Source organism: Pogona vitticeps, chromosome 4 (assembly GCF_051106095.1).
Source record: "Pogona vitticeps strain Pit_001003342236 chromosome 4, PviZW2.1, whole genome shotgun sequence".
In the NCBI taxonomy this organism is placed as follows: Eukaryota; Metazoa; Chordata; class Lepidosauria; order Squamata; family Agamidae; genus Pogona; species Pogona vitticeps.
Genome location: NC_135786.1, coordinates 208,633,789 through 208,655,563, shown reverse-complemented (window position 1 = coordinate 208,655,563; position 21,775 = coordinate 208,633,789). Strand labels below are relative to the sequence as shown.

Below are 21,775 nucleotides of genomic sequence, written 5' to 3'. Positions count from 1 at the left end.
CATAAGCCCGAAAGCAAGATGAAAAACATCTCCAGCAATTATCTTATCAACAATTTAAGATTGCTTTTATAAGGCCAACTGTTATTTTCATATAAATATTTGAAAAAGCATTTTCAAATTTGAGATTTTGAAAGTATGTTTACCTTTTGATGGATGCAGTTTAAATAGATATTGGCTAGTATCTTGTTGACTAAACTTTGAGCAGAATGGAAAACATACACTATATGCATTCCCACCAAGCCCATTCACACACCCTTCCTCTCAGCGACTGCAAGTTCAGGGCTGCAACTGGTCACGTGACAGGGAGCCTGCTGGAGTTGGCAAACAAATTTATATGGTTTCCCTTCCTCTCTACATTGAGGAGGTAGGATACTAGCCTTTTAAAATATTTTTTTTAATCTTGAAAAAAAAAACAAAGAAATAACACAGTTTTGACAGCTGGAAGGCAATATTCCAAAGTTTACAATGTATTGAAGCAGGAGATACAAAAGTCTGTGCCTGGAATCTTAATGTTTACATTTAAGGTTCTGAAATTACCTAAACTCATTAGGTTATTACGAACTTTCATCCCATTCCTCTTAGCAACCCTACAAACCAATTTTACAGACACAGAATAGATTGCAAAATGATAGAATAAGATCAAAAATGACTTTTCACATGCTACATTAAAACTACAAATTAAATAAGTCATATAATATTCTCTCCCCTGAACAACAGTATGCTTTGGATATTACCTATTTACTCCTGAAAATATTCCTGGTCATTCAAATAATGTAATATGAAATTATAGAATTATTATACCACCATATAAGAAAATAATCTTTTTTATCCTATTCTATATTGTATTTGGATGTTTTAGATGTGTGTGTGTGTGTGTGTGTGTTTTGAGGCGGGACATCTGACAAAATGCTCTGGATTAGCATTTTCCTTTGGATCCACACGTTCTTTTGCCCTTTGACACTCCCAAAAAACTGTTGCTAATCTATTCCAGCCCTAAATCTCTATCGGTTTATAAAAGAGGCAGTTAAAACATCTGGCAAAAGAGCAAAAACACCACTTCTCCCTCACATTGCAGGCATTGCCTAACAGGCTCTGGACATCTTGGGGACACATCACATATTAAAGGAAATGCATATTTCCTTTTATAATGTTTTCCTTCTAGGCATGTAACTCCTTGAAAGTTCGGTGCCTGACCAATCAGACTTGCAGAGGAAGTATGGGTTTTTCTCCCAGTGACCAACTGCAAAACAAAAGCAAGCTAATTTGAAACATGCAGAGTAAGGCAAGCTCATACTAGAATAAACAGACAATTTTTATCTCTTAAAAGAGCTCTGCTTTTAAAGACTAATGGTACGCTATATTGTCAAGTGTGAATCTTAGCTGCTGTGAGATCAGAGCTCTCTAAGATAAATGTTATGACTGCTTTGCAAATAGCACGTTTTTGTGATTCGAGCTGAAACCATCTTTATACATTAATATTGTAAAGAAATACATCCCACTTTCCTTTTAGCATCCCTCATTTGCCTGCATGTAAATGTCAACAGAATCTGGTCTCTTTTAGTGAAAACAAATCCGAGGAATCCTTAAAAAACATTTGTCTTTCATAGGGTTACTCCAAAAATGTTTGTATTAATGAGAATTATATACAATGATCTAACATTTTAACAGAGAGATCATAATTTTCCCATAGTGGTTTATTATTTTATCTTTATATTTAACCCCTAGAAGTTAGATTCATTTTAACCTGGCCTGTTTCATTGCTGAGAATATCTGGCTCAACAGCACAGATCCAGAAGAAGACATACAGATATTATACAACATGAGTGTGGAATCTTAAGATCTTCACAGCTCAAGATGGAGGACTGCCCTGACGATTCTACTCGTACTGTGTTCGCACCATCCTGTTGTTCAGTGGCTGGAGAGGCCGCCAGTTGTCTACCAAGGGGCAGAAGGGTTGCTCTGCAGTGTTGCTAGAAAGGCTACGAAATGTCATCATCTGTAGAGAAGTAAAATAAAGGTGTTATTAGGGCCAATTCAGGGTCATACGTGTCATTAATAGTCCTCTGTACCTTTTCCCTCGAGCAGCAGCATTTTCTCAGAGCTGATGTCACAACAATCAAATATGCAAATAAGTTTGTGTTTATTTTACAGTGAGCAACTGAGAAACAAACCATGGTTAAATGAAAGATACAGAATTAAGAAAAGCACATGCTATACCAAACAGACCCTTTTCACCACCTAAAAGAGCACCACTTCAATATATATGCATGTGAATAGTGCATGTGAATAAACATGCACTCTGTGTGTGTGTGTGTGTGTGTGTGTGTGTATATATATATATCACCTTTGGTAATAATATATATTTAAAAAAAGAACAAGGAAGGTCTTATTGCCCCAAGGAACAGTATATATATACATATATATATATATTTTCATTCCTCTCTATTTGAACTATTATAGCAGGCTACACTGCTCCATAAATTAGAATCCATTCATTTTCTCTACTGTTCCTTGGGGCAATAAGACCTTCCTTGTTCTTTTTTTAAATATATATTATTACCAAAGGTGATGTAACAATGAAGTGTTGCCTTCTACTTCTCCTCGCCCACTTTCCCTGCACATCTCTCCCTATCAGTTCTTGGCTTTTATTATTTGTCTCTCTTTTAAACAGCACTGGGAGGAGGAAGTAGTTTTTGAAAGACTTGCAAAAATATTGTGAAGAGCGAGGTTTAAAAATGCAACACTCTTTATCATTCAAAGCAGGAAATCTATTTCACCTGCAAAGAAGGGAGAGAAGGCTGTCTTCTTCTGAACAACATATTCATGTTATTTGTGGTGGCGGCAGCAGTACTGGCAGCACCAGCAGCTACTACTATCAATTTACCAATATCCTTTTAAAAATATTTTTTTTAAAAAAGGGTAGAAGCACAGTGGCAAGTGGCTACAGCACTCAGAACCGTGAGACCTTTGCAAAGGAAATAAATCGAAGGCAGCATTCACATACACTGAAACAATAAAAAATGAAGTGATTCATCACTGGTACAATTTAAAACAACCCTCCTGGTGAGGGGAAATGAATCAATATTAGTTATGTTTCATGTTAACAGAAAATTATGAAACAATCTAAATAATGGTCAAATCAGTATAACTGGGGTTCTTTTGGCAGGTATGATCAATTCCTAAAATGGAAATAAAGATGAAACACTGACACAGAAGTGGCAATTTCCTCAGAAAGATTCCAGAGGCTCTTCTATCTCCAGTACTGGAATAAACTGAATCAGATACTACAAGAGATATTAGAAACTTCAATACTGATGGCACCAGAACTATTCCTACTAAATATCTTGCCAGATAGACTAGACTCTGAAAAATCATATTTAACTATTCATATTATAACAGCAGCAAGAATAGTTTTTGCAAAACACTGGAAGGAACCTAGAACACTGCAAATAGATGAAGTGATAGATAAAATACTTGAAACTGCAGAAATGGACATGCTATCAGATTGGCTAGATGCAAAAAAGAAAAAAGAAAATTGGAAAATCTGGTCACAATTATATACATGGTTACAAGGTAGATAGAATAGTGGACTGATACATAGTTATCTATATGGCCGCAGAAGACACAAAATAAATGATGGATAAAGACTATCAGCCACATAATCAATAATTTGAATAATAATATATCTATTTGAATTTGATTTTTCCCTCTCACTCACTGTCTATATTTCTTTCTGATATATGGAACTATTACTAGAAGAGAATGTATAGAATTACTATGAAAAAATATTTATTTGCAATGTATCTGTTCAAATCCACCCCTTCCAAGGGTACCCCTATCCCAGCTGCCCCTTACCTTACCCTACCTTTATAAGGAAAATAAAAAATAATTTAAAAAAAAGAAAAGAAAAGAAAAGAAAGCAAGCTTCCAGAGGCCATCTGCAAAAACAACAACAAAACTGTAACCCTTTGGGAAGAAAGGTTCTCTTCTGCAGAATGAGTCTCACCAGATTATCCAATCCTACTTGACTCATTTGTTGGCAACTCTCTCAGTCACAGAGATAATCTCTCATTGGTTGTTGTAGGCCGTGAAAGCCTTCGAGAATACATAATTTCTCATTGTTTGATCCATGTATTATAAGACATAAACTAATTTCACTTCACAGACAGAGAATCTGGTACAACACTCTTTGCCTCTCTTCCTTTTTCTGGTGTTTCTGAATAGTCCTAATTTTATTCAGTTTCTCTGAGTACTGTCAGGAGCTTCAGGAGGCTAGAATGAGGAATTTTTATGTTGCTGTATGGCTGCCTCTATGTTGTAAGAGTAGACCCAGTCTAGATGGGCGGGGTATAAATCAATCAATCAATCAATCAATCAATCAATCAATTAACCAACCAACCAACCAACCAACCAATGGTTTTTATTCATTGGTTCTAATTTGGCATATTATTTAAAAACAATTTATTGTGTTTTTTAGCAATTTTAGCTTGTGTGACTTTGCTGGGAGAGAAGGAATTTAGGAAGGGAGGGAAGGAGGGGTGGAGGATAAAAGGAAGGGGCGGGGAGGATAAAATGGGAATATGTGTTAGAATTCTGTGATGTCTTTTCCAATAACATTGAAGTAGGTCCCAAATAAATGCTAATGAGAATACAGTACTGACATTAGATCAGATCAGTATGCTGAATCTATAGACACTGAAGTACTTTCTCTGGAGTCAACTCCCATTTTCTTTTATACTGGAAAAATAAATTTAATAGATTTAAGAATAGAGTCTGAAAACTGGCTTTGGTTCTCCCGTTGAGTAAATAAGCAATCAAACAGTGACTAAACTGAACCCCAAGATGATCTTCAGGCCTTCCATTAAGTTCTGATTCGTCTGCCTCAGAAATATCGAGCATTATTCATGCACATATTAGTACTGAACATTTTCTGATTACTGGAGCAGGACTTTCAGCAAACTGCCCACATATATTCTCATGAGATGCAAACATAAGGAAACAAAAATGACTGTTTTCCTTTCTAAAATTACCTGGTCCGAACTGACAACTATAGGCTCTTTCAGAAGAATCCAATCAACACACTCTTCACAAGGTGGTGTAGTGAAGGAACCATAATAAGTGAAGTAGCTCCGTTTTTGAGGAAAAAGAATAGATGGATCGAAGTTTAGAAAAGGAACCTCTTTTCCCTTAAATAAATAAAAGAAGAAGTGCCACTGTTAAAGACGCAGGGAGAGAGAAAATCTAGTTGCATAGGGGTATAACAGTTCGTTTAGCATAAAACAACCACCTGGACCTCTTCTTATAATTAACCAAACACATTCCTTTTAGGAAAAATGTTTAGGTCCCCTGTAAGAGCTGAATATTGGTTGTGTATTCTTGCCAATAAAATGTACATGGATATGTAATCCTACTACTGTAGTTCCTTTGTTGGAAAAATAATTGATTAATCAGTTCCCCAAGAAGCCAGTTTTGGACTGAATATGTTGAGGTTTGTTGCAGATCTAGCCATGCTTCAAGTAGACCCACTGACTAAATAAAATTTCAGCAGGTCTACTAGAAGATTGGGAAGAGTGCAGCCCTTCAGATGTTGGTGGCCTGCAATTTCCAGGAGCCCAGCAAGATTTCATTTTGGTCCATTTTGGTCTGTTCCCAGTATGACAAAATCTAAAACTAACCCACAGTGTATTAAAATAGGTCAGAGGTTGTTTTAAAAAATGGCAAGATTGTAACACGTTACAGATATCATCCTTCTCTTAAGAAAAAACTTGGGTGTCTTTCAAGGACCACTGCCACAAGGCAGTGGCTAACGTTCAAAACTGTGACTATATGAATTGTGTGAAGATGATGGGATAACTGTCGTTGCTCTGATGGTTTAGATCATAATGGTAAAGAATCTTACAGTTCTTTTCAAAGTATGGAAGGCCAGCTGGGGTTTTTTGTTTGTTTGTTTGTTTGTTTTGTTTTTTGCTCACCCAAATTTAAGGGCCAAAATATGCATTACAGAGAGCATGTCATTATGTCTCAGAGGCAGGTTTCAGGCAAAACTGCATGTCTGAGCAATTGTGCTTGCAAATGAAACCCACGGTTACTTTCCAATGACTGATCAAAAGCAAAGTGAACTCATTTACAAAGAAGTACTGGATATATGAAAAGCTCTGACTGTGACAGACATTAAGGAGTTCTACCTACTGACAATGTGCTACTGATAAAGTAGGCATATTCTGAAGCTGAATCCTTCATCTAGTGTATTTCAGGAATAAAGCCAGCCTAAGAAATCCCAAATGTACTCTACTTTCACTGAGCCTCTCATGGTCTTCAACCACCGATTTAGTATCAATTTTTCTTTTGTAAAAATTTGAAATTAGCTCTTGGTGGCCAGCTTTTCTATCTTTCTGGTTCTGGCTCTGAGGTCTCAATTCTTGTCCACTTTGCTGGTTGTCACAAATTCCATTCACCATCTAAAGTGTGCTAGCTCCTTTTAATAAACTGAGAATATGTTAGAAATCTTATCATTAGCTGATTCTTCTAGTTACCTTTGTCTTGATAGCATCTAGTTCTTCAAGAATCCTTTTCATCTCCGGCTTGGGATTTTTCCCTACCTGTCATGGAGAAAGCACAAGATGAATGTCTGTAGAAGGTGATGGCCTCACCAACATTGCCGCTATTAAGTTATAAACCCAACATCATGGAAAATGGATCTTTAACCTGTACATAAAATAAGTCTGTACAACTTTCCAAAGAAGTATATTAATATATGCCGTGTTCCTAGGCTGCAATGTCAATTGTTTAGCCACTCAAAATCTTTAATGTTCTCATTCTCCCTCTCTCTCTTTACCTACTATGCAAAACAAACAAACAAAAAAACAAAATAATAGTAGGTTCATCTCTAGGGGAAATGCCTGCTCTAAAATGGCATCTGCCCCTAAGTTCCCACATTAAGATAATATCTTTCAAGCACTATTAACTATTTTTGCTTCATTAATTGTGACACTTTTAATCCTTCAAAACTGAGTTAGGCTGCAATGCTAGCAAGATTTTCTTGGAAGTAGCCCCACTGAATTTAGCATATACTGAATAGTTTATCCAAAGCAAGCAAAATGAGGGCTTTCATGCTGATGCAGCCCTGCATCTTGCCAAAACTTGATGCAGAGAGTTCTTGGACTTCCAGAACAGGTTTTCAAGCTGCATGTGAGGAAATTACGGGGGATGTGGGTTGGAATCAAAATTTCTACAGAAACTATTGGGATCCAAAATAAACACTCTATTGGATCATAGCACCTTCTTTTGAATAGACACACATAAAATGGTGGTGGGAAATGATTAAATTAGTTGTTCCTATCCCTGGGTTTCCAGATGTTCTTGGACTAAAACTCCCAGTTCACCACTAGCTATGCTGGCCAGGATTTCTGGAAGTTCTAGTCCAAGAACATCTGGGGAACCCAAGGTTGGGAACCACTGGAATAGACCAATAAGATAAGCAAAATTGCACTCCTAAACTCATTGTTCCATCCTCCAGTAAGCATTTCACTGGTATACCAGTGCTAGTCCTACCATAAGCTCCACTGAGATTCTCAACACAGGTAGCAAACTGTTGAGTCTTCCCTAACACTGGCCAACCTGTTACCTCTTGGTGGTGTTATCATGACCCCAAGGGCAAGCCATTTTCTGTGGGCCCGCTTTCAAAGAGGGATGTTCTTCACTGGAGATGGCAGTACTTCTACACGCATTCCAACACACTGACCCCAGAGAAGGAAGAGGCAAGTGGTGCTGCTCAATAGCCAGGTCTCCTTAGAACTAACTGGAAGTTGGGAAGCACTAGCTCCTTGGAGTGCTCTTGGATCTAAAGCAGGTGAGAGGGATGTCTAGATAATTTAGTTCTACCAAAGTTTAGGTGATATATTTGGAACACCTCCAGCATTTTTCTTGGCTTCAAAAAGATGCCAGGACAAAAAAAGCAACAAGAGCCAGTTACTGTCCCACAATGCCTGCCAGCCTTTTGCAGTGATGTAAAGGGAAATGTGTAGAGGTATCACTGTCTACAATGAGGAGATCACTTTCCTCTCCATTCAGGCAGCATGGTGGTCATGATGAAAGTGGTGGGGGAGCACCTTTCTTCCTGAGTGAAGTGGCACAAGTGCTTGAGCTAACCTTATGATGTACCGTATTAAAATACTGTTATATGGATAACAAATGATAGATCAGGGCTTACCTTCATAAAAAGGGCCACTACAGCCACCCCATCCCTTTTCCTTAAAGCATCATTATAATTACTGTATTTTGAATTCCAGTGCACCAAATGAATCTGAAAACAAGGAAAAGCAATACAAATGCTAGCAGAGAGAACAAAGGCACACATCTGATCTTTGTGCAATTTGCTAGAAGGACTGTATGGTTCTTTCCCTTACTGGGCACCAGTGTATTTCACCACCAAGTGACAAATGAGAATCCACTCATAAGTTTGGAGAAGGTAGAAAAGGAATAGAAACGTAACATGAATATTGCAGACCTGATTATTAGGCATGTCTTTAACGTAAAATACAATTAAAAACATAGACTACAAGAAATGGGCAAACTTCCTTGAAATGGGTAAGATAAAGGATGAGATTATGTTCATCCGCAGAAAATAGGAAATACACTGAAAACATGTGCATCTTAATTGTCATTTCAGGATGGAAAAAAAGGCGCAATCTGAATTTATGTATTCAGACCGTACTGTATAAACATATATATCAATCCTTATAGGAGTTCATGAGTCCTTTTACGTTTGATGCATTCTACTCATCCCTGTTTGGTCCAGAGCTTCAGAAGGCATGGAAGCATTGGCAGGTATACAGAAATACAGGATTCTAATTTAGAAACAGCTTTGCACAGCTTTCTAGATCTCTGTGTCCCATCATGCATTCATTTTTCAAAGGTTTGTAATGATGATAGACTACAGCTTGCAAAAGTTATTGCTTTGGATCTCACTTCCCAGAATCCACAATGGGAGCATGGGGAATTATGGGAGCTGACCAATAAGGATGATAGCCATACAAATAGTCAGATGTACCAACGTTTCTTCTCCCCCATTTTCTCTTCCAAGTAACATTTGCTGATATGTAGACTGCTATTCTTAGGCTCACTTACTTACTTCTTCTCCAAAGTCAATGTAGTTTTCACTTTCCTTTCTTAAAGTGTGGTATTATTTTGGCTTTCCATAAGGGCTACCTACAGATTGTATTTGTCTTCAGTGTGGAAGGGATTGTCACTCTCGTATTGACCTTTTCAGCCATACTAAACGCTATTCCAAGACCTCTATTCAGAGCACGTTATCATAGTCTCTTGAGTCTGAAGGATGCCTATCTACCTACAGTGCATAGAAACTTAGCACTAGGGGTTTTTGTAACTAAGCTCAAGATTCTTTCTTCCTGATCTGTCTCTGCATAGACTTCTGAAGCAATAAAATACAAGTTTCCTTTCCTTTTTAATAACACAGTTATTATCTTCCAGAGCAGTTATTCCTGTTCAGTAGCCACAAGCTCAGATCTGCCCACTGTGATAGTATAAATACAAAATAACTGCATTATCCTGACTGGATTATCATTAACCACTTGCTTATAAATTGGGCTATTATATAAACTCATTAAGCTGATTATAATGAACTAGCGGGCTAGGAGCAGGGCGTGTACAGATCATTCTAGCAAAATATTTGAACATAGTTTTGTCAAAAAACGGAGACAAGAATTCTACATTGACCACTGCACCCTTATACTCACCTCTCCCGCATACCTTGTTAAATCCACAACATGTTCTGAGCCTTTATCATCTGTAGAACCCCAGTGGATGCGAAGCTGACGCAGCCTGTAAATTGCTTCAAGAGGTCCTCCCCTCAGTACTGCAATAAATTATCTAGATTAGACTCAAGAATTTGAGAAGTGGTTTATGTGCCAAATTACAACCAAGTGGCCATCACTGGATCTTGCATCTGGAATCTTTGGATGGAAACAGGCTACATTGTTGGTCGCTTGGTCCCTCGTTCAAGTTATTTTCTGGCCTGATGCTTCAGTAACAGCAGGTTGCTTTTAAATATCCCATTATGCTTCACAACAATGCTATACTGCAGGCATTGTGCAATTTTTAAATGGTGGATAGACAGAGCTGCCCAGAGCCCTGTTGTTGGTGCCACCAGGACCCACCAACGGATAAGGAGGACCATCAGAGGACATTATATCAAAACCAGAGCTAACTCAAGTGTTTGTTGCACTTTACTAACACTCTTTTCTTACTAACAGAGTCCTATATTCTTCTTTATTTTGTGACATAGATTAATAACAATTGAAGAAATGGTGGCAAAGACCTCCTCACCATACAGTGCTTCCCCCTCTTGGCATCTCTCAACCTGCCCCATCACTGTTCTAAAAATTATCCCTTCAAATCTAAATACACATCAATGTATGTACCGTATTGTTCCGTGTATAAGACGATACCTTTTGTCTAAAATCTTTAGACTAAAAATTGAGGGTCATCTTATACACTGAAGTAAGTTAAGGAGAGAACAAAAGGGCCCATACCTTGCCTCTGCAAACAGGCTGCCTCCAACCACAAGGCTTATGTAACTGATATCAGCTGATGCTGTACAAACCAATTGGAACATACCTCATTGGAGGTGGAGCCTGTAGGCAGTGCTCAGATTCAGCAGGGACTTGTAATGTCTGCACATTCTGAGCCCAGAGGCTGAATACTTAAAGCTAAGATTTCTTAGTTTTGGAAATGTTCTTGCTAACAGGAAGAAGGAAAATTAGCCCACCTTTCCTGTGTTGGACTTTTTGCAATCTTGCTTGTTGCCTTTAGTAGGTTGGCTGGGAGGGACCATTCTGGGCTGGAATGACTTTCAGTCTATCCAGCACTAACTAATAGTTCCCTTCTGTGTCTGAGTTCAAATAGAGAGCCCTGCCTGCTCAGCCTTTCCCCCTTTGTTTAGTCTGTTGGAACCAATGAGTTTGTTGAAGCCTGTTGTTGAAAACAGTCATGTTTGTCAGTTTCCTGTTTGATCTGTTCAGTTGTAAGTAATGAAACCTTTTATTCTTTCTACTACTAATGTCTCTGTGTGAGTTATTGAAACTGTGCCAGTTAATGAGAAAAGGGGAACTTGAGCTATTCTGCTCTGTGAATCCCTGCTCTTCTGTTGCATAGCTAAAGGAATTTAATCAAAAATTCTAAACTCTGCAACTTCCTCTGCAGAGTTCACAATTGAGAACAAAAAGACCCTTTTATTCTCACAGCAACTCAGTGAGTTAGATTAGACTGACAGATTGTGATTGGCCCAAAGTCACCCAACAAGCTTAATGCTGAGTGAGGATGTAAAACTGGATCAACCAGTCCTAGGTGAGCACTCTTAGATGTGTCACTATAAAGAACAAACAAAAGTATGACAGAGGACAATTAAGAGCAAGCAATCTTGTTAGAGAACAATAAAAGTTCAAATGTGCCATTTTTGAGTAAATTAGATGTCACTCTGTGAGTATCGAGGCTGGGTCTTTGGCCAAAATTCATAATCTCCCTATCTATAAATAGAGCCTGCCTTCTAGTTTAATGAAGATCCAGAAATAATGACAAGAAAGGGACCTGTGAAGCACAAAACAGAGAGCCTATATTGCAGAAGAGGGTTCTGAAGTTACGTGTTCTCCTTTTTACAGGTTCTTAGTACGAAACATCCTGACAGTGCACTCCTTCCTCCAATCAGATGCAAAAACAGCCATGTTTCCCTCCGTAAATGAATCAGGGCCTGTTCAAAACATTTAGTTGCCTGTGGCAGAATGTATAATAGCACACACCCCATACTCATTCCATGAACAGTCAACAGACAAAACAGCTGAGCACAACACTGGTGACAAGACAGTATCCTCTACTTCCTTTAGGGTAGCACATTCTAATCATCATCATCTTTGAACTGCAGAGCTGGAAGAGACCCTCTGGATCACTGAGTCCAGCCTATCAAGGAGGCACACTGGAGAATTGAACTCCCAACCGCTGGCTCTACCACTGAGCTATCCAGCAGTCGCTTGGGATGGCATAGTTCATGTCATGTGGGATTTATAGCTCTTGCCTCTCTCCAACACTTCACTTCCATTCCCTATTCCTTTGCATTTGTTGTTTGAGGAAGCCACCTTGTAAGCAAATTGGAGGACAGGGGAGAAAAGCAGCAACTGAACAATTTCCACTAATTTTCTTCCTGCCACACCAGTATGTTTAGAACTCCTGCGAAATACACTGTGAAGGGGAGGTATGGCATGGTGTGGTGTGGCATGAGTTGAGTACAGGTTCCTTCTCATTATAAGGGAGAAGAGCTATTTGTGTGCAATCCCTACGTCATTCATGCAATGAAATCAATCATGTCCTGAGAGGCGAGCCATTTTGCACAAATACCTTTCCACACAGCTAGGGCGCCACTAATTTGAAGCCATCATGCTCCCTGATGAACATTTGAAACGATCCAATTTTTCTCTCACAGCTTATTCTTTTATTCACATCCTTACACATTATTGAATGTGACTGTATTATGTTACAATATATTTGCAACTGTTCTTCCCCTGCATGACAGGCCAACAACTACAGCAGCTTTCAGCATTGTTCTCCTGCCAAAATTCTCGGAGGGAGGGAAAGACGACTTTTTATAAGCTTGCATAATGCTTCCAAACAGTGGTTTAGTTTGAACTGCTTATCTGCTGACTGGCTGCTAGTCATACAGCAAACACAGAGAAGGAAGAGAACAAGTGTATTGTTGTCAAGTTGTCAAGGCACTTCTGACTTATGGTGACCCTATGAATTAGTGACCTCCTAAATGTTTTCTCCTTAACAGTCCAGCTCGAGTCTTGCAAACAAGAGGTTATGGCTTCCCTTATTAAATCAATGCATCCTATGTTTGGTCTTCCTCTATTCCTGCTGCTTTTAACATTTCGCAGCATTATTGTCTTTTCCAATGAATCTTGTCTTCTCATGGCGCATCCAAGTATAATAGCCTCAGTTTAGTTATTTTTGCTTCTAAAGAGAGTTCAGATCTGATTTGATCTATGCTGTTCCCTCAAAAATAAGACAGTATTTTATATTAATTTTTGCTCCAAAAATGCATTAGGGCTTATTTTCAGGGGATGTTTTATTATTATTTTTATGTACAATAATCTAGGTTTATTGAAATAAAGTTATCGTACAATGACAAACTGTGCAATGACTGTATACAGATACAGTCATTGCACAATGGTGGAGGGCGGGGTTTCACTTAACTAGGGCTTATTTTGGGGGTAGGGCTTATGTGACGAGCATCCTGCAAAATCATACTAGGGCTTATTTTCAGGTTAGATCTTATTTTAGGGGAAACGGTAGCATCCACTTTTTGTCTTTCTGGCAAGCCACGCTATCCATTAAGCTCTCCTCTATCATCACATAAGATGAATTTGCTGTTTTTCTGTCAGTTTTCTTCACTGTCCAGTTTTCACACTCATATGTACATAGTAATTGGGGATATCACAGTATGGGTGATCTTGATATTTGTCTCCAATGACATAATCTTATTCTTAAGGTTCTCTTCTAGTTCCTTCACAGCTGCCCTTCCAAGTCTCGGTATTTGTCCAATTTCTCAGCTGCAATCTCTATTTGGATTGACGACTGAGCAAAAGTCCATTTCTGATACTTAAAAATGTTGCAGTTTCTAGCAAAATTTGTATGGTGTCTTTAAGAGGTTTTGGCTGGGAGGGACCTTTCTAGGCTTCGGTGAGTGTCAATTAATCCAGCAGTAACCAATTGTTCCCCTCTCTGCCTCCGACTTTGAAGAGAGACATGCTTCTCTATTTAAGAGTCTTTTCCCATGCTTTTTCAGACAGTACAGTATTCAGTTTTTATGTTGTAGTTAGTCATATAGTCAGTTAAGGCCTGTTCATGTAACCAGTTAATTTTTCTAAAATACACTATTTTTAATCTGTTCAGAACCATGAATAAATGGAAACCATTTTTTCTTTCTCATACCAATGACTCTGAGTGAGTTATTGAGATTGCAAGTGCCAGATGAGGAGAACCAATAAGGGGTGGTCCGTTCTGGGGAGATTTGAAGCTAGTTCTGCTCTGTAGGTCCCTGCACCATCTGCTGCATATCTACAGAGATTCCTTCTAGCCAAAAATTTACACTCTGCCAAGAAAAAAAAATCTTTACCACAAGCACTATGGAATGTGGGGACATGCAGTATGTGTCCCTCCTCCACATGTGCAATTCCTCTCATAAACTAGAGATTATAGAATCTTCTTGGTATATACTAGGCCCAGGCAGTCTGAGCCAGATTAATAGAACACATGCACATACATTCCTCCTAGAAGAGTGTAGCCATCAAATCCTTCCACAGATAGATTCCTGTTTTTGTCATGAAAAACCCACAAGAACAAGAAGTTTGTTTTCGGGATCCTTCTTCATGTGAGAATTCTGTAGTCAAGGAAAACAATGTCACTGGAGGGGTGGGAACAGGCTCCTCAACTGGAAGCTTGCCATTTCCCACAAATCCAATGCAAGTGGTCTATGGTTAGGCCATGTAGCCGTCCGCCACTGTAAGGAGAATTGATTCTTCCTTGAGTTGGAAGTCACTGAGGATCAGATAAAAACAGAATTCACCAGGCAAGGAATCTTAGCACTGCTTACATATAGTCATGGAAGACCAAGTCTTACTGATGCCACAGTTTGGAAAGCCTCACCTGTTGCCAGATTTACAATTGACAGGTGACAATCCAGAAACAAAAATAATGAGGCTCAGTCTTGCACATGCTACAACTGATGGCTCTGCAATGGTGTTTTATGACTAGCCATATAGCACAGGTGGTCATGTCAATAACGGTGCATTAACCGAACCAGGAATAAATAAAGCTTTGCTTGGCAAAGTCATTTCACATGTTCTTTGTCATTAGGGTTAGTAAAGTCAACTGTGCACATTTGACAATATATAATTACATGCCTTACATTCCTAAGAGATATTTCCTCTAAAATAAGCTTCCTTTTCATAGGTGAAAACAGCTCTGAATACAAACAAGACTTCTGCTGTATAAAAGTCTGGCATGCAGAGCTGTTGGGAAGCACCTTAACATGTTATCCTGCAAATGAACCATCATTTCTGGCCTACAAAGCCCTGGCCCCACGGTTCAACCCCTACGCCTCTCGAGATACTAAACTTGTCTTTATTTGCAGCCTAAAAATGGAAAGGAACCCATGTCTCCAGGGACAGAAAGCCGATATAACCCAATGTCCTATGGCAATCCCAGAAGGCCTTTCTTTGAACAACATTCAAGTTCGTTGACCTCCGGCAATAGCACGGAATTTCATCGTTAACGCTGCTGCACTGCTTAAATCCTTTTGTGCCAGAGCATTGCTGGTCTCCTGTCAGTGATTGATATCCTATGTGCTGGGATACCCGAGAATAAAAGATGTGTTAAGCACAAGGTGAAGAGCTTAGCATTGACTTCTCTTTCTTTCGTTGGCACAGGGCATGCCTGTCTACATAAAGCACTGTCTCTCCCGCTCTGCGGTGTAATTCTTCTCATTCTGGTCGGCGTACAAATGTGCCCGTACAAAAATAAATCACCCCATCGACAAAAGGCAATTATGTAAAGATCTTGGAGACCCCTGTGAAGACTGCGTATGTTCTGCCGTGGTCAAATGACAAACGAGGGCAAGAAGACGCAGTGAGACAAAAGGTGTGGAGGAGGCTGGTGGTGGCTCTGCAGTGAAATCAGAAACAGTGGTCCCTGAGGTGAAGGTTGTTCTCTCACAGCCAGGTTCCTAGGACTTGCTGTTCTAGTCAATGTGCCAAATGTAGGCATTAGCTGCAGCTATATTGTCACTGCATGGCACAGCAAAAGATAGTCTTGCAGCCGTACTGCAGGAACATATAGCAGTCAAACTATATGTTACAGGTAACCCAACATTAGAAGAGGAAATTCCTTAAAGGTTCAGAATGTATGATTATCACAGCAGGAGTTCATCACATCTCCTGTAGTTTATAAAATAGCTGCTTTGTTTTGAGACTGGCCTTTAACATATCAACTTAGGCTTCATTTGCAAGTATGACCGCTCAGCCATGAAGTTCTGCCTGAATGATGTCTCCAGAACACTGATCAGTTTCAGCTTCTAATGATGGGCTACCTGTGATGGATAGTTTGATCCACAAAAAAAATTACTGCATGGAGATATGTCATTATAAATATATAGGAGGCACATAAAAGGTTCTAATTCTTAAATATCTGGAGCAATTCCCTGGAGGCTGGCTGAAAGCATTTGCCCCAAATATCCCTGGAGAATTAATGGCCTTTAGCAATGTGCTCAGAAAAACAAACATAAATAACTACTTAAGTTCCGGTTTGCCTTAGAAGGTCCCAAACTAAACATGCATCAGATTGTTGTTGTTTTCAAAAAGGAAACCCATTCATAGATGTCTCTGCTAAAATATTTGGAGCTCAGAACCTTACTTTTTGGAAGCATTAAAAAAAATAAGGACAAATTGAAGCCATGCATAACAAGAAGGTGGCACTGATCAACTATGGAATGCTTTAGCATCTTATTAAATTAATTCTTTGAAAAGTGATTTTCCATGTTCTGTCAAAATTCTACCCATGTTCCACAATTACTTCCTATTCACATGGGGAAAATATTTTCTACCACAGCTGAAATGAAAACTCCACTGACTAGTTACAATTCCTTCACTATTTTTAGCATTATAATTTATTTATATTTATTTATTTATTTGACTTATATACCGCCCCATAGCGCTACAAGCACTCTCCGGGCGGTTTACAATTTTAATTATACAGGCTACACATTGCCCCCCCAGCAAGCTGGGTACTCATTTTACCGACCTCGGAAGGATGGAAGGCTGAGTCAACCTTGAGCCGGCTACCTGGGATTTGAACCCCAGGTCGTGAGCACAGTTTTAGCTGCAGTACAGCGTTTTAACCACTGCGCCACGAGGCTCTTTGTACATGTTCCAGCCCACCGTAATTCCAGCCCACCGTACTGTTGCAGCATCAAAGATCAGCACCATCTCCCAAATTGCTATTTGCAAATTGACAACATATAGGTGAGAACGTAGCAATAATTCATGACAATCTTTTCTCACACAATCTGACAGGAAAGGGGCCCAATTCATATTGGAATCATGTAGATTTCTCCTTTCTTTAACTGTCAAAATGCAAGGAAGTGTAAATTTTAGTGGGGGGGAAATGGCTGAAGGAGGGGAAGCCTAAGCCTCTTTTTACATAAACACACTGAAATCTGTGCATTTATTTCAGAAGGGGAGAAAAAGTAACTGCCTTCTACACATGTACATGGCACAGAATTCAACCTTAATATTTTTATTGGATTGCATCCCTAAATAAAGCTCCTAGGAAATAAGCTTCATTGGGCACAATGAAGCCAACACTGAAATCTGGTGTCTTCATGCCCAGAAGGAATCCTTCTGTTTACAGACTGGGCAGTCTGGATCCAATCCTACCACGTTTCAATGAAATATTGTAATAACACAATGTACTTTCTGTTAACAAACAAGAAATGTAATGGCCGGTGTGAGCTCTGTCATCATTATTATGGCATCAAATGCCTTCTTGGTGATGTTTGAGCTATGAATGGCAAAAGCCTTTGACTAAGATACATTCCACTGCAGACCATTGTTATTTATTATTTGTTCCCTTTTCAGGAAGGGACGTGGTGGCGCTGTGGGCTAAACCGCAGAAGCCTGTGCTGCAGGGTCAGAAGACCAAGCAGTCGTAAGATCGAATCCACGCGACGGAGTGAGCTCCCGTCGCTTGTCCCAGCTCCCGCCAACCTAGCGGTTCGAAAGCATGCAAATGCGAGTAGATAAATAGGTACCATCTCGGTGGGATGGTAAACAGCGTTCTGTGTCTAAATCACACTGGCCATGTGACCACGGAAAGATTGTCTTCGGACAAACGCTGGCTCTATGGCTTGAAGAGCGGGATGAGCGCCGCCCCCTAGAGTCGGACACGACTGGACAAAAAAATTGTCAAGGGGAACCTTTACCTTTACCTTTTCAGGATAATTTGTAAACATTTGAAGTCGTAGAGTTAAACTGTGCAAAAGTTATATGAATGAATAAAAATCAGCACCCACCCACACACCACCCACAAGTATTTTGTAACCTTCTCTGCAGGAAAACACTGGGTGACTGTAATGACCCCCTCATCTGAAATGTGATTTATGATATGAACAACCCATTTATGCTTCTTTCTATCCTTGCTGATATGTGCCATCAAGTTGCTACTGAGTTAAGGCATACAAAATAAATTCAAGGAGTGGCTCACCATGCACCACCACCACCAGTGAGTTTTCATGGCTGAGCATGAATTGAACCCAAGTATCCCAGGCCAGGAATCCTCACAACCTGAGTTCAATCTCAATGGGACCAGGCAGTTGATTCGAGGTTGACTCAGCCTTCCATCCTTCTGAAGTCGGTAAAATGATTACCCAACTTGCTGGGTGGGGACAATGTGTAGCATGCATAATTAAATTGCAAACCATCCAGAGAGTGTTTTATGTGGGCAGCACATAAGCAGCACAGTTTATCCACTACACCATACTGGGGAACATCTGTGGCAGAGGAAAGCACACAAAAGCTAGACCTCAACTAGATTGGTAATGAAGGCTGAGCACACTTCGGTCAAAACAGAGGCCCAAATCCTCCCCCTCCAACTGTTTCTTGAAGACAAATGGGTGTAAAGTCCTGCAATCTTGTGATTCATTCTACTCCATGAATTTTTCTTGGGTCCACGCTACTTAACCACAAGGATTTACGGAAGAGAAACTCAAACTTACCTGCACGATCGTAAGTATCATCAAATGCAATCCGGCAAGTTTTTCCAGTATTCTTTATAGTCTTAGAAGCACCTGGATCATAACCAGTAAACCAAGGCAGTAGAATGGGGTCTCTGTGGACATCCTTAGAAAGAATTGCAATGGGTGACTGATTATTCCCTCTGGCAGATGGGTAAGATTCATGCCAGCGATCAGGCCCTGAAGGGAAAAAAAGCAGCAGCAGCCAGGATATGTCATGTTGTCAATAGACATCATAAGGTCTGCAAACAGCATGTGATACACCTTCTTGAATTGTAACTATCAGACAGTGCAGATGTTGGCTTTAAGAGTTGCCTCTGCAGTGTATTATTTTGCTCATCTATGCATTGATGTTAGAAATAAATGAAAAGGCAACTAAATTCAATTTAAGAGTACAAGCTATAATCCCAAAACCTCATAAACATACACTTCCCTGGGAGTCAACAGGGTGTGCTTTTAAATAAACATGGACAGGATTGCTCTAGGAGGAAGTATACATAAGAGGCATCACTTGCTACCCCAGCCTGTCATTGTGGGTTTTCACAAATACCACCAATTAGGTTATTGTTCTGCATTCACTCTTGAACACTAGAAAGAATGTGTGCCAAGCATTTACAATATAGAATCTCATATAGAGGCTTAATTTAAAAGATACTTATAAAGGCTGCATGGAAATCCAACTGAAAGAACTCATGATTCTGTACAGCACGAGCAAACGTGTCTTGGACTACAATTTCTGGCACATCTCCACTCTGCCAGCATAAATGTCTGAAAACCCCGTATGCCTAAAATCTAGCTATTTTTTGGTTCAGAAACATGGTATGTACTGCATTCCTAACCCCTCTTATGTCCCAGGATATGCATCCTATGTCTTATCGGTCAAACTACTGGGGAGAAAAGTACAGATGCAGACAATGAAAGTTTAGTAGCTCTGCAAGAAAGCACACAAGGCCCTAGATTCCATTTTTGGCATTCCTACTAATGAAAAACCCCAAAACTCAGGATGCCCACTGCTGGTCCCAGACTAGATATGGACTGAAAAACAAACCTTCCAGATGTTGTTGGCCTCAAATTCCCACTGGCTCTGCCAGCCTGGCCAACAGGGAGGAATGATGGAAGTCATAATTCATGAACATAAGAAGAGCTGTGCTAGTTCAGGCCCATTTAGTCCAGCTTCCTATATCTCACAGTGGCCCCACCAGATGCCTCTGGGAGCACATGAGACAACTAGATATATACCTGTCTCCTGATACCCCTCCCCTGCATCTGGCATTTTGCGGTACCTTCCTTTTAAGCCTGGAGATTATACATCCTCATCATGGCTTGTAACCTGCGATGGACTTTTCCTCCAGAAAGATGTGTGGTTAAAAATCTGTGTTTGAAGCAGGGCCCTTGCAAGAGCAAAACATTTGGGGGCTGGCTCAAAAAATTGGCCTGTAAAGCAACTGCAGTTGTCACTTCCAGTGGTTAGCCACTCAAGAAGGATATCCAAGGTATAGGAGATGTTCAAGGAGTGGTTCACTATTGAGCTTCCATTGCTGAAGGAGAATTCTCCAGAATCCCATAAACTCTGTTTTTGATATCACCGTGGCTCTCATGCAAACATTTTCCTAAATCAGCAACCAAAGAAAGCCTATCTATAGAACAAACTAGTTTCCCTTCTTAGAGATGTGAAATCCGGTACTAGAGGTGAATGCCTCTAGCACTCTAGTACAAGTAGTACTGCAGCAGTAGTACTAGTAGTTTTCCAATTTTGTGTTTTCCATTTCTCAGAGTTAACATTTTTTGAAAAATGTATACTTGTTGATCTTTGCCTTAATATTGCCTATTGATGTAAGATGCGAACAATTATTCATTGTTTGTCATTTTAAATATTGTATTTTAATGATGTTAACCACCAATGGATAATCATTGTTTTCAACTTTCAATATTGGCTTTCATTGTTGTAAGCTGCCTGGCGTCCTTTTCAGGGAGAAAGGCGGGGTAAAAACTTTTTAACTAAAACCTCTTTTGTGGCCCGACAAAGGATGCAGTTCCCCTTGATTTGGGCGAGGGATCAGCATGGATACACAAGTCCTCTCTCTTCCTCCTTCCCGGAGCAGAGAAGGGGGAGACACTGCTAGTCTTCACACACCACACACACACACACAGACACACCCCGCGCACCCCAGGGACGCCGAGACCCCCCTCCCCGTCCACTCACCGTTTTCCTTGGAATAACCCCACGATTCCTGGGTCATGCTCACTGTCTGCTCAGTGTGAGCTCAGGCTCCTCTTGCCGACGGGGTGGGCACCAGGGTGGGCACCGCCAGTCGATGCCAGAGCCATTTATAGGGTTCGGGGCGGACTCGAGCCTAGGGAGGGGAGGACGGGAGGGAAGGAAGGGAGGGAGACCAGGGCGATGATCGGCGATGGGTCGTGCGGGAGGGAGGAAAGAGGAGCAACTCGCGAGGGGGTTGCCTCGCAGGTTCGGGCGCTGCCTTTCTGGGGCCCTGGAAGTGAGCCGTGTCCAGTGCCTCAAGGATCCTAAACCCGAGGATACATCCGAGGCCCTCGCCTGTTCGCTGGAGGCTGGGAAAGCCAGTCACCATGCAAGAAGGTGCTTCCCTTTGCTTTAGGCTTAGGTTTATGGCTCGGATCCTACCCTCGAGTCTTCATTCGACTGCGCCCTAATTGTGCTTTGGAAACTAGTCAAACTGGCTTTCTCTTCCCTCTTCGTTCGCTCGGACACACACACACACACACACACACCTTTTCCCCCCTCTCTCTCCTCTCCTTCTCTCCCGCTCCTTTCCCAGCCAAGGAATTTTAAGGCCTTTTAATCCAGACGATTGTCACATCTCAGGGTTTTAGCTCTTGCCCCGAAAGCAGGACCGACGCGGTTTGAAAAAAACGACGCCTCCGTCGAGCAAAACCTGCCGC

General features: G+C 40.4%; 1 protein-coding gene and 1 long non-coding RNA gene across 3 annotated transcripts in view; one reads left to right on the top strand and one right to left on the bottom strand.

Moving 5' to 3' along the window:
* LOC144589267 (uncharacterized) overlaps positions 1-15,463 on the top strand; it is a 40,357-nt gene extending 24,894 nt beyond the window's left edge. For both annotated transcript variants that reach the window (XR_013545303.1, XR_013545302.1), the window contains exon 3: positions 15,200-15,463. This is a non-coding gene — a long non-coding RNA (uncharacterized LOC144589267). The remainder of the gene's footprint in view (positions 1-15,199) is intronic.
* Positions 374-21,763, bottom strand: LOC110086874 (carbonic anhydrase 3). Its single transcript, XM_020808110.3, has 7 exons — positions 21,057-21,763; positions 18,836-19,033; positions 9,756-9,874; positions 8,210-8,302; positions 6,534-6,599; positions 5,031-5,186; positions 374-1,996 (listed from the first exon to the last, which is right to left on the bottom strand). The coding sequence occupies exons 1-7, from the start codon at positions 21,091-21,093 to the stop codon at positions 1,877-1,879; spliced, it is 789 nt and encodes a 262-aa protein (XP_020663769.1). The 5' UTR covers positions 21,094-21,763; the 3' UTR covers positions 374-1,876.
* Between the last annotated feature and the right edge of the window lie 12 nt (positions 21,764-21,775).

What these genes read in the sequence shown, in the direction of transcription:
- LOC110086874 (XM_020808110.3), bottom strand. Translation starts at nt 21,093, where the DNA reads ATGACCCAGGAATCGTGGGGTTATTCCAAGGAAAACG. An exon ending in TGATACTTACGATCGTGCAG is followed by an intron (nt 9,875 to 18,835) that starts GTAAGTTTGAGT and finishes AATTTATTGCAG; the next exon opens with TACTGAGGGGAGGACCTCTT. An exon ending in TAGATGCTATCAAGACAAAG is followed by an intron (nt 5,187 to 6,533) that starts GTAACTAGAAGA and finishes TATTTATTTAAG; the next exon opens with GGAAAAGAGGTTCCTTTTCT.